At 49.5% G+C, this 12,131-nt stretch overlaps 1 protein-coding gene across 1 annotated transcript; it reads right to left on the bottom strand.

The window, feature by feature from the left end:
- Positions 1–510: 510 nt before the first annotated feature.
- On the bottom strand, positions 511–11,089 carry Aanat (aralkylamine N-acetyltransferase). Its single transcript, XM_015987118.3, has 4 exons — positions 10,971–11,089; positions 2,945–3,162; positions 2,379–2,533; positions 511–1,859 (listed from the first exon to the last, which is right to left on the bottom strand). Exons 2-4 carry the CDS (start codon positions 3,105–3,107, stop codon positions 1,554–1,556), a joined length of 624 nt encoding a protein of 207 aa, XP_015842604.1. The 5' UTR covers positions 3,108–3,162; positions 10,971–11,089; the 3' UTR covers positions 511–1,553.
- Between the last annotated feature and the right edge of the window lie 1,042 nt (positions 11,090–12,131).

Below are 12,131 nucleotides of genomic sequence, written 5' to 3'. Positions count from 1 at the left end.
CTGTCACCCCAGCCCCACGGGTCCAGTGCTCTCCTCTGGCCTCCACGAGCACCCTCTCACACAGACACACTGAACAAAGATATAAAAATAAACATTTCTTAAAAAATACTCAAGCCAGGCAGTGGTAGTACACACCTTTAAGCCCAGGACTCAGGAGTCAGAGGCAGGCAGATCTCTGAGTTCAAGGCCAGCCTGGTCTACAGAGCGGGTTCCAGGACAGCCAAGGCTACACAGAGAAACCCTGTCTCAAAAACAAACAAAAACCACTCAGAGACTGGAGATATTAAAAGCACTGTCTGTTCTTCCAGAAGATCTGGGTTCAGTTCCCAGAACCCACATGGCAGATCACCTGTAACTACAGTTCCAGGAGATCCGACTCCATCTGGTCTCCACAGGCACCTCCATGTATCTCTGTACCAGACACACCAGACATATATGCAGGTGCACGCGCGCGCGCGCGCGCGCGCACACACACACACACACACACACATATACATACAAAATTTCTTTAAATGTTTTTAATCTTGAAAGCCAGGTATGGTGGCACATGCCTTAATTCCAACACTTGAGAGGCAGAGGTAGATGGACTTCTAAGTTTGAGGGCAGCCTGGTCTACATAGTGAGTCCTAGGTCAGCCTGAGTTATGTAGTAAGACCCTTTCTCAAAAAATAATTTTTTTTTTAATTTAAAAAATAAAGACTTGGGTGTGAGGGCAGCAGCCATGAGGCTGAGGCAGACTGGGAAACTTGGGATTTCTCTGGCATTTAGTTGAGCCAAAAACCAGACTGAGGTGGCCAGGAAGACGCCAGAGGACCGTGACATGACTGGGTTGCATGGAGCGCCCCGAGATCTCAACCCCAGCTGCTCTGCCTTGGCTCCGGGTCAGAAAGCGAGCTGACCATCTGCAGGAACGGCCTGTTTTGGCAGAGGCGACTTGGTGGGAGGTCAGGTGGTGTTTGCTCCTCCAATCAGCTCCCTCAGGAGACCCTGCACACACCCATGGGCCACGGCCACCGGGGACATAACTGCTTTATTAGTAGGGCTGGAGGGGGAACCAGGATCGAAGCAGAATGTGAGCAGGCACACTGGGGCCCAGGTGCAGGGGTGTGGCCCTGCAGCACTTCCCAACCCCAAGGTGGCCACTAGTCCCAGGTCCTGGTCCCAGGCCCTTCTCAAATTCAGCTGCTGGGTGCCCCTCATTCCCAGTTAGGAGCCAGGAAGGGGTGTCAGTCTTGGACGCGGAGAGAGCAGGTAGAGGAGGAAATGTGGGGACAGACCTCCCGCTGCTCTGGTTCCCCATCCTGGTCTTGCTTTGTGCACAGTTTAGAATCAAGAAGTCCTGGGGACAGACGGCAGCCTATGCTGGGGTGAAGCCGCCTCGTGTGCCCTTTTGGACCCTTACCTCGCTACTCCAGTTGGCAGCTGCCGGCTCCTTCATGCTAGCCAGCTCTACTTGGGTGGACCCTAGGCAGAGAGGGTGTAGCGTGGGAGTTCGGAGCCCCCCGGCCGGCTGCTCCCACCCTCTTCCCGGCCAAGTGGGCGGGCGGCTTGGGTCAACAGCCGCTGTTCCTGCGCAGGAAGGCGTGGCACCGTAGGGAACACTGGAGCTCTGTGAAGGCGAGGGAGCCCACGGTGACGGCGCATGGGCCCACAGCCTGGAAGCCAAATTTCTCATAGAAGGGCACCAGTGCATCTTCGCACATGAGCACGGCCCGCCGCACGGCCGGCCGGCTCCCCAGGTGGTGCAGGTATCGCCAGAGCAGGACGGAGCCCTTGCCCTGCTGTCTGAAGGTGCGGTGCACTGCCAGCACGTGCAGGTGAGCCGTCCGGCCTCCAGGCCTGTGCAGCGTCAGCGATTCCTGGGGGCGGGCGAGGGACCGGAGTCTGGGTTACTTCGCTGATGCCTGCTCCTCCTCCGAACCCACTCTAACCAAAAGGAAGGGTGTCCCAGGCACCAGAGTAGCCGGGGCTCCCTTCTCACCCCGACAGGGCCCCACTCTGAGCCACATCTACAGTCCTACAGACCAAACTTCAAAGGTCTTTTGAGACTCTGAAGCAGTAATTTTCAACCTGTGGATTGTAACCCCTTAGGGTCTAAGGACCCTTTCACAGGGGTCACCTAAGGCGATTGGAAAACAGGTATTTACATTACGATTCATAACAGTAGCAAATTAGTTATGAAGTCACAACGAAAATCATTTCGTGGTTGGGATCACCACAACATGAGAAACTACATTAAAGGGCCACAGTGGTAGAAGGTTGAGGACACTGCTCTAGAGGGTTGGGCAGACGGCTCTGGCCTTGGGAGGGGCCTGCTGCATGGATTTACTTCGCTCCGAAGGAGGCGTCCATCTCTGAGGAGCCCCACCTGCCCTCACCTGAGTAAGTCTCTCCTTGTCCCAAAGTGAGCCGATGATGAAGGCCACGAGGCGACCCTCCTCAAACCAGCCCAATGACAGCTCTGGACACAGGGTTAGGAAGTGTCGGATCTCATCCAGGTAGAGGGGACAGGTACCCGAGACAGAGATAAAGGCTGTGACAGATGGCAAGGGTGAATGACAGTTTGCTCTGCCGCCTGTCCACTGTTTGTACACAAGTGGTCACTAGGATGCCCCCCTCTAGGGAAGCGTGTGACCCTGGACTGTGACCCTAGTCTAGAGTACATATCATTCTCTCCCTCCCTCTCCCTCTCCCTCTCCCTCTCCCTCTCCCTCTCCCTCTCCCTCTCCCTCTCCCTCTCCCTCTCCCTCTCCCTCTCCCTCTCCCTCTCCCTCTCTCTCTCTCTCTCTCTCTCTCTCTCTCTCTCGTGTGTGTGTGTGTGTGTGTGTGTGTGTGTGTGTGTGTGTGTACACGCGTGCGCATATCCTCAAATTTAACTCCCAAAGGCCGGAGCCTCAGGGTAAGACAACAGTCAAGTCAATGTACCCTCCCAAGGGCCACTCACCTTCACGCTCGATCTCAAACACACTGATGGCATCCTCGGGAGTGAGGCAGCGGAACTCGCTGGCAGGGAGTGTGTGGCGCCGCTGGCAGCCTAGGAACTCTGAGGTCCCAGGTGGCAGGCCCAGGGCCTGGGGTTTCAGGGAGTGGATGCTCAGCATGGGCATCTGGCTGCTGAACCCTCCCAGGGGTTCTCCGGCTTCAGAAGTGGTCCCTTAGCACCTGTCAGAGAAGAGAGGGAGCCTGGCCTTCATCTTGAAGAATGCAAGCCAGGCGTCTCTGGCGATAGATCCAGTCCCCAGGTGCCTGGGCCTCCAGGCAAATGCCAGGAACTTGAAATGTTAGTGTATCTCCTCACTTTCACTCAAGAGCTAAAGGTCGGGCTCGAGAGATGGCTCAGCAGTTAAGAGCACTGGCTGCTCTTACAGAGGACCCAGTTCAATTCCCAGTACCCACATAACATAGCAGCTCACAACTGTAACTACAAGATCTGACACCCTCACACAGACATACATGCAGGCAAAACACCAATGCACATAAAATAAAAATAAATTAAAAAAAAAAAAGCTAGAGGTCCCTCAGAGCAGTTGTCCAAAACTCCAGACAGATTCCACTGCCCGCCCTCCAGGTATCTGAGCCTTGGTAGATTGTAGACACACCAACACTGTTGCCCAAGGGTGCAGTAGAGCAAGGATGCATGAACCTCTAACCTCATCTACTGACTCTGTGGGGGGGTGAAGGCACCCAGGCCCTGATAACACCAGTCATGTGGCTTGTCTTACCCGGAGGGGAGACATCTAGTCTTGTGAATGAGATAGCATGGCCAGGAGATTTTCTTAGTTTTTGTTTTTTAAAGGGAAGGTGCCTTTGTGGATATGTGCACATGTGTGCATGAGCCCACAGAGGCCAGAGGCATTGGGCCTGGAGCTGGAGCTACAGATGCTTGTGAGCTGCCAAGTGTGGGTGCTGGGAACTGAACTGAGACCGCAGGGAGAGGGACATGTGCTCTTGATCTCTGAGCCTAAGCCATCTCTCCTTCCCCAGGCTGGGAGCTTTTTAGGTTGCCCCAGGCTTTAATCCAGGAGAAAAATCTCTTTAATTAATGTGAGCCTGAGCACCACGATTTCCCAGATGACGTCAGACTACGTCAAGCTCAGGAGATGGGGGATAAGACGGTTAAAGAGTCTGAGACTGCAGAGTCCCAAGTGGGGAGGGTCAGGTATGGAGGACACACAGGAAAACTGTCCACCAGCTTAGGCTCATAGAACATGCCCGTGTGGGTACCCTCTTTCCTATAACATCCCACAAACTGGTCGTCCTTAGAGGATGCCTTCCACACATCTGCCTTCAAAGGGGGCTGGGAGTTAAGGTGGGACGGCTCAGCAGGTAAAGGCACTTGGCACCAAGCCTGAGAACCTGAGCTTGGTCCCTGGGACCCACATGACAGAGGGACAGAACCAACTCCTACAAGTTGTCCTCTGTCTTGCACATGTGCACACCCACACATGCACATAAAATAAATAAAATGCAATACAAATTCTTTTTTTTTTTACATGGGTGGTGGAGGTAGTCCAAGCATGAGGGAGAGGTCCTAAGCACAGTCCTCAAAACACAAGAAAAACCCAGGTGCAGTGCCCATCGCCCAGGATCTGCAAACCTAGCACTGGCCAAGACAGAACTGGGCAAACCCTGGGGCTCCCTGGCCCCCTTAGCCAGCCTAACCTACCTGGTGAACCTCAGAACAGTGAGGAATCCTATCCCCAAAAATGAAGGAGACGGCTGCTGAGGGATGACAACCAACCTCTGGCCTCCGTTACACATGCACACACATACATACAAAGAGTCGGGGATAAGGACCCACTTACCAGAACTGTAAGGAGTCCAAGTGTCCCCAACACAGAGGTAGTCACCTGGGGGCTGTCACCAGGTGCAGGAACCCAGAGAACCCGAGACGCCTGTCTGCAAAGCAGCTGTGGCACATATCCCTGTGGCAGCATGTGATGTGCTTGGGGATTTCTAATCCCCCTGGCCCTGCCTCCCATGTTACACCAGGTGGGATGATGCCAGCGGGACTTGGCAGTCAGGCCCTGGCCCCATCCCGCTGAGGACAGGCGTCAGCAGTGGCCCTGAGGACGCAGAAGGAATTACTAGTAGCTGTCTCAGGCCCTTGGCCCTAGGAAGAGCATGGGCTTAGCCTGGGGGTCTGACTGTAATCCCTGCTCTGTCCCGAGCTGGCTGGGCACCGGCAATCACCTTCTGTCCCTCGGAGGCCAGTTTGCCCATGCCTCTGAGGGTCTTTCCTGGTATGGCAGCCTGCAACTACTTATGGCCACAAACCTGGGGAGGCAGGTTCCACAATCCACAGGTCATCCTGCCAGGTGAGTGTAACCGTCCCCCTTTTACAGAGGAGGAAACTGAGCTCTATTCAATAACATCATGGACCCCGTCAGGCACCAAGAGAGTAGGGAAGTCCCCAGGAACAGTTTCCATAGTCTTCAGAGCAGAAACCCCTGAATGCCACCAACCAAAGTGAGAGCTATGGGTTTATACAAAAGGTCACTACAAACCACCACCATGCAGCACCCTGGAGAACACCAACACAAAGGTGACAGAGGCCAGGAAAGAAGAAACACGTGGTGGTTTCTAGTCTATCACGTGATCCGGGTGTTAGGACCGGGCAGGTGGCTGCCCAGGGGCTGGCCTTAGGAATGCTGGTGAGGTAACTGTTCCGTTGAACAATGCACGCAACCTCCTATATGTACGTGACTCTGTCCCTCACACAGCTGGGTCCCTATCCTTCGCACTCACACCTCACTCCGCCTCCCTTAGCTCTGCTCTGCCCAGCACCTGCCCTGTCCATTTACCATAAGCTCTCCTGCTTCTTGTTGGTACCAGGCTCCTAGTCAGCTCAAGGCACTGAGCCAGGAGGTGCATTCCCTGAAGCCACCACCAGAGGGTGCACCTGCTAGTATCCATGATCCTCGAAGAGGGACAGCAGTTCCAACTTGGACCCTTGGGGAGACCAGGGCCTGTACAGGCACCGCCATCACACACATATTTTGCTGTCTGTGGGGTCCTCTTTGCCCAGGGCCCCTCTTTGCTGTCTGATGCCCCAGTCGCCTCGACTGCTTCTTCCCTGGGCACTTCTTTCGCCTGCAGGAGACCCTCAGCAGACGTCTCATGGTTGATCAGAAAGACCTCCTTAGGTTTGGTTTGGGGCCTGGTGGGGAACACATTGAGGACCCCAGCACCCATACTGCAACGTCCAGGGTTTCCCAAGGCTTGTGTCCTTCTTAGTTGGTGGTCCCATTGCACCCCCTGGTGTCCAATCACAACCACCTGTGTGTGCCCATAGTCCATGGCAAGTCTGCATCCCTTTTCACTGGCCATCCTCACGGCTAGGCACCGCTGGAAAACACCTCTGCACACGCTGACCTTCTGAGGGCAGGAACTGGGGAATCCCACACACTGCACCAGCCAAGAGAGGAAAGTGAAGGGGAGGGGAGGGGATGGCTGGGGCCTCTGCTGGCCTGGGGACCTGGCTCAGCGGGCAGAATGCTTACCTAGCCCAGCACTGTTATATGTAGCGGCAGAGGCCTGTGATCCCAGCACATGTGATGGGAGGCAGGATCAGGAGTTCAAGGTCATCCTCAGCCACATAGGGAGTTCAAGGTCGATCTTAGTTATAACAGATGCTGAGAGGCAGAGGGAAAGCATCCCAGATTGATGGGTACAATGATCGAAGATAGGAAGCCCTGAACTGATACACCAACGCCCTCCCTCAATATCAGGAGGGAGGAGAGTTCCTTTCTAGTTCCAGCTATGAGACTTCACTGAGACCCTCCAGAATGCCCAAGCCACTCCCACCTCTGGGTGAAAGACCCTAGCCCTTCAGGCTTACACCCCCAAGCCTCAGGAAAAGAGAAACTTCAAGCACCAGGAAATGAGAAACTAAAAATCTAGTTCCAAGGGCAACCTGTCTTAGCCATTGTTCAATCTCCCCTGCAACCATATAACAATGTAAAGAGATTTCTGTTAAGAGATGTGCTCAACTGTGACTGGGATAGTTGCAGGTGTTCCAGGAAGGACCACCGTGACCTGTGTGTAAACTCCACTCCTGCCTTGATACCGCCCCCCCTTGAGGTTTCAGGAAGAATGTACCTGTTGATGTAACTGTACCCCCTCTGTGATCACTCTGTACCCAGACCATGATCTTGTGAAACGAAATTGTATGGGAATTGTAATCTTGTGGGTTTTGTGGGTTTTTCCTTTATAAGCCCTTATGGGGCTGCAGTAAGATGCGGCTCTTGCTCTTAGGAGGAGGGTTTGCCCTTCTATATAGAAGCTTTAATAAATCCTCTTGCATTTGCATCAACTGGACTGAAGTCTGGGTTCTTGGGGCACCCACTCGAGACCCCCAGATTTGGGGTCCAACATGGGGGCTCCTGCTCCCTAGAGACCATGATTAAATTAGCCTGACCTCAGCTTTTGTGTAGGACTGCTAAATTTATTTGTTTGTTTGTTTGTTTGGGGTTTTGGGGGACAGGGTTTCTCTGTGTAGCCCCGGCTGGCCTGGAACTCACTCTGTAGATCAGGCTGGCCCCCAACTCACAGAGATTCACCTGCCACTGCTGGGATTAAAGTGTGCACCACCACACCTGGTCCCCTTCCTTTCTTTAGTACTGAACTGTAACCTTAAACTTTGGATCTTATTGCATCTGGCTTCTAAGTGCTGGGATTAGCGGGCACCACTGTGCTCAGCTTCTGGGACTTCCAGGCTTAGCAAATAAAAAATACAAGTGCCCAGTGAAATTTAAATGTTAAATAAGCAACAATCTTTTTCAATAACCTTATGGTTTTTTTTGTTTGTTTGTTTGTTTGTTTTTTACCCCGAGACAGGGTTTCTTTGTGTAGTTTTGGTGCCTGTCCTGGATCTCGCTCTGTAGACCAGGCTGGCCTCAAACAGAGATCTGCCTGGTGAGTGCTGGGATTAAAGGCGAGTGCCACCATCACCTGGCTAATTTTATGTTTTTATTATTATTTTTAATTATGTGTGCCTGTGTGGGGGTGTTCGTGGGAGTGCAGGTACTTGTTCAGGAGTGTGTCTGATCCCCCAGAGATGGAGTTTCGGGTGGTTATGAGTCATCTGATGTGGAAGCTAGAATAAACCCAGGTTCTCTACATGAGCAGTGTATTAGTCAGGGTTCTCTAGAGGAGCGGAACTGATAGAATAATACACACATACATATTTTTATGCCCAGATCTCAGGGACCCCCAAAAGACCACCGCGGAGACTGAATCCCACATGTAAAAGCAAAGAGTCTTTATTCTCTTCAAGCTCCAAGCTTGGTCCCTCTGTCTGTCTAACACAGCAGTGAGAGCAGAGAGCCCCGAGCTCAGGTGGGGTGGGGTTTTTATCAGCAGAGGTTGGAGTGAAGGCATTTCCAGGACCCTGATTGGCTGACAATTGTCTAGGGGTATCTGTAAAACAAAAATAGGTAAGTGCTAGACTCAGGGACATCTAGTCACCTTATCTAATGGTTGGAATGTTTGGAATGTCAGGTACTTCCTCATCCTTGGGTGGATCCCTGGGTGATATCAGCTGTGGGCTTTTCCTGGATCTGGGTGTTGCCTGCCAGTAAGCCTGTCCCAGAAGCTGTGTCTAGGCGCCTAAGCCTGTCATGGCTGCTGTTTGGTCAAGCTGTTTTGGGACCCCTACACACACACACACACACACACACACACACACACACACACACACACACACACACATCTATACATGTATGTATGTATGGTGCTCTTAAGCACTGAGCCATCTCTCCAGGCCATGAACAATCTTTCAAATAGAAGCAGCGGCTCTGGTTTGCTTTCTGTTGCTATGATAAATACCATGACCAAAAGCAACTTGAGGAAGAAAGAGTTTATTTCACCTTACAGCTTACAGTCCATCATGATGGGATGTCAGGGCAGGAGCTCAAGGCGGGAACTGAAGTAGAAACTATGGAGGAATGTTTCTCACTGGCTTGCTCTTTATGGCTTGCTTAGCTTTCTTTCTTTATTTATAGATTTATTTATTATGTATACAGTGTTCTGCCTGCACACCAGAAGAGGGCACCAGATCTCATTACAGATGGTTGTGAGCCACCATGTGGTTGCTGGGAATTGAACTCAGGACCTCTGGAAGAGCAGCCAGTGCTCTGAACCTCTGAGCCATCTCTCCAGCCCCAGTTTGCTCTCTTCTACAACCCAGGATCACCTGACTAGGCGTGGCACTGCCCACAGTGCACTAGACCCTCACATAGCAATCAATAATCCAGAAAATGCCCCACAGACATGCTCACAGGGTAATGTGATGGAGGCAGTTCCTCAGCTGACATTTCCTCTTTCCAGATGTGTCTAGGTTTGCTGACAAAAAACTAGTTGGGTGGTGGTGGTGCACTCCTTCAATCCCAGCACTTGGGAGGCAGAGGCTGTCGGATCTCTGTGAGTTAGAGGTCAGAGCGAGTTCCAGGATGACCAGGACTGTTACACAGAGAAACCCAGTCTTGAAAAACCAAAACCAAACAAATCAAACAAAAAAAAATTGACAAAAATTAAGCCGCACAGGAGGACCCTGCACTATTGAGGCCTCGGCCATCACTGTTTATCTGAAAGCTCACCCAGTTTCACTGTTTGACAGGACAGAGAGAGCCAGGGAGAACTCCTTACCACATCATGATCAGAAGAGCCAGTGTGCTGAGCTGCAGGGGGCCCTGAGCCCCTCGGTCTCCAAACACCTTTAAAGTGCCCTATGCCCTGTCGTTCATGTGACCCACCTATTTTCCTGTAATAAGGAACCAAACTGAAGCCATTTTGAATAAGGGCCAAATAAAGTTTAAGTTCCCAAGACCTCCCCAGACCTTCCTGGGTAACAGACATCTTGGTTGGCAAGTTGAGACATGAATGGTGGGCAAGCCACACCCCCACACTTGAGTAAACCAACCAATGAGAACAAGGTAAGTGTATCATAAGGAAATGTTCCTAGCAAAGTCCCCTAATCCCTGAATCCTGATAGGTGAAAAATGTAACTTTAACTTGGCACAGATGTTTGTGATTCTCAGTGTCATGTGAATCCTAATTGGTCTTAATAATAAAAACCTGGAGTCAGATATCAGAGTGAAAGCTAAAAGATCAGAGAAGCAGAGTGGCCAGCCACTGTGAAACTTCTTACCTCTAGGAATACTGAGACCAAAAGGGCCTAGCTCCTGTCTCCACCTTGCCTTATCACTTCCTCTCTCTGCCCAGCCATATCACTTCCTGTTTCCTCCTCCCAAGTTTTAGGATTAAAGGCATGTGCCTCCCAAGTACTGGGATCAAAGGCATGAGATCCCAAGTGCTGGGATTAAGGGCGTGTGCCACCATGGTCTGGCCTCTAGTGGCTAGCTCCACACTCTGATTTTCAGACAAGCTTTATTTGTTAGAGCACAAACAAAATATCACATTTCTCCCTTTTTGTCTAAAATTTAAAAAAGAACATTATAACTAATATAAAAAACCATATACAATAAGTACAATAACTATATACAATATATACAGGCAATAAATACATCAATAATGTCTAGTCCACTGGCATTTGACAAATTCAGAGAAAATACTCCATTATCTATCCTATCTTGGGGAGTCCAAAAGGTTGTACCTAATTCACTTTCTATTCTAACTTGCATTACCAAAATTATTTTTTAATGTCTCTCAACCTTATACAATTTACACCTCTTTAGTGAATTTCTTTTCTGGATTTGTTAACAAGGAAAACTATAACTATCTAGTCCTCAACTCCCTCAGAGACCCAGGAAGGAAATAATATTACCTAAGAAAGCAGGAAGTGTACACAATCAACTTTCAAAAAATGTGAGAAATGACAGAAACAGCTGGCTGCCTGGACAATCACCCGAGGTTCCTCTACAATGTTGGGGGCATCATCTTCAGCCTACAGGCCTAGCATATCTGACAGACTTATCTGTGAAACAGGATTTTCTAAAGGGCCTTCCTACCTTGTTTTGGCAAAGTTCAGCAGTCCTTTCTTTTGTGTCCTGCTTGTTCATTTGGAACACACTGTCAGCAGTCTCTTGCCCAGTGGCTAACTTTTGCCACAAAGAAAGTAAATTCCACAAGATGTCCATCATCTTCTCTGAAGTAGATTGATGCTGCCAGGAGCAGACATCTCATTGTTATTAAAAAAAAAAAAAAAAAGAACCTTATGTTATTAAAACATCTTAAATGCCATATTCTGTAGATCTCTGAAGTGTTTGAAGACAACCTGTCTATCTAAAAATATATCTGTTTGACCTTGAAAACATACCTAACATGACTACAAGTTTAATTGTAATAGGTGACTAACTACTAACCTGCATTTCCTTATTATCCTAAATGATTGGTAATAATAAGTTTCAAGGACTAGAAATTTGTATTACATTGTTAAATAACCTGTATAAGTACAATACCTTAAACAAGAGTAGAAATGTATGTACAGTATGTTCTAACAAAATTAATCTCAAATTTCTATCAATATATAAAGACCATATCAAAGTAAAATATTTAAAACTAGTAGTTGCTTTTTAAAAGTAGATTCAATAATCTACCCTTTTATCCTGTCATTTCTATACCCCCTTTTTTCTTTTTAGAACAAGATCCCTGAATTAATCTCCTTTGTTTAGCTTTTTCCCCGACCATTACCAACAACAACTTGTAACTAACTACCCTAAACAATGACAAATATCCGTAACCCATTGAAAGACCAAAAACCACCTACCCTACATTTTAGGAATGTGGGCGTTGTGTTTTTAAATTTACTTCCTGCTGTCTGAGGGCAACATCATCTTTAGAGGATCTTGAAAAGAAAAATTTAGGTTAATTGTCAAGTCTTGGGAGAGCTAACTATATCATTTGTTGTCCATTCTCTGCATAATGGGAAAGTGCAGGGCTTGTCTCACATCCTGGCTAGTCTGTGAGGTTGAATCATCTCAGCTAGCTACTTTGAAATTGTCCTGAGCAGTTTGTAGTCCAAAGCCGATCTTTACGTAGTGTTTTTCAGCTTAGTGGTGTTAAGTTGGAGGATTGCTGGAGGTAAGAAGTCTTTCTAGTGGATGCTGCTCTGCTTCTCTGGTCTTTCAGATTTCATGCTGATATCTGACTCTTGGTTTTTGTTTTTGTTT

This window comes from Peromyscus maniculatus, chromosome 8, assembly GCF_049852395.1.
Source record: "Peromyscus maniculatus bairdii isolate BWxNUB_F1_BW_parent chromosome 8, HU_Pman_BW_mat_3.1, whole genome shotgun sequence".
Classification (NCBI taxonomy): domain Eukaryota; kingdom Metazoa; phylum Chordata; class Mammalia; order Rodentia; family Cricetidae; genus Peromyscus; species Peromyscus maniculatus.
The sequence above is the reverse complement of the archived record's forward strand: the minus strand, read 5'-3'. Positions and strand labels throughout refer to the sequence as shown.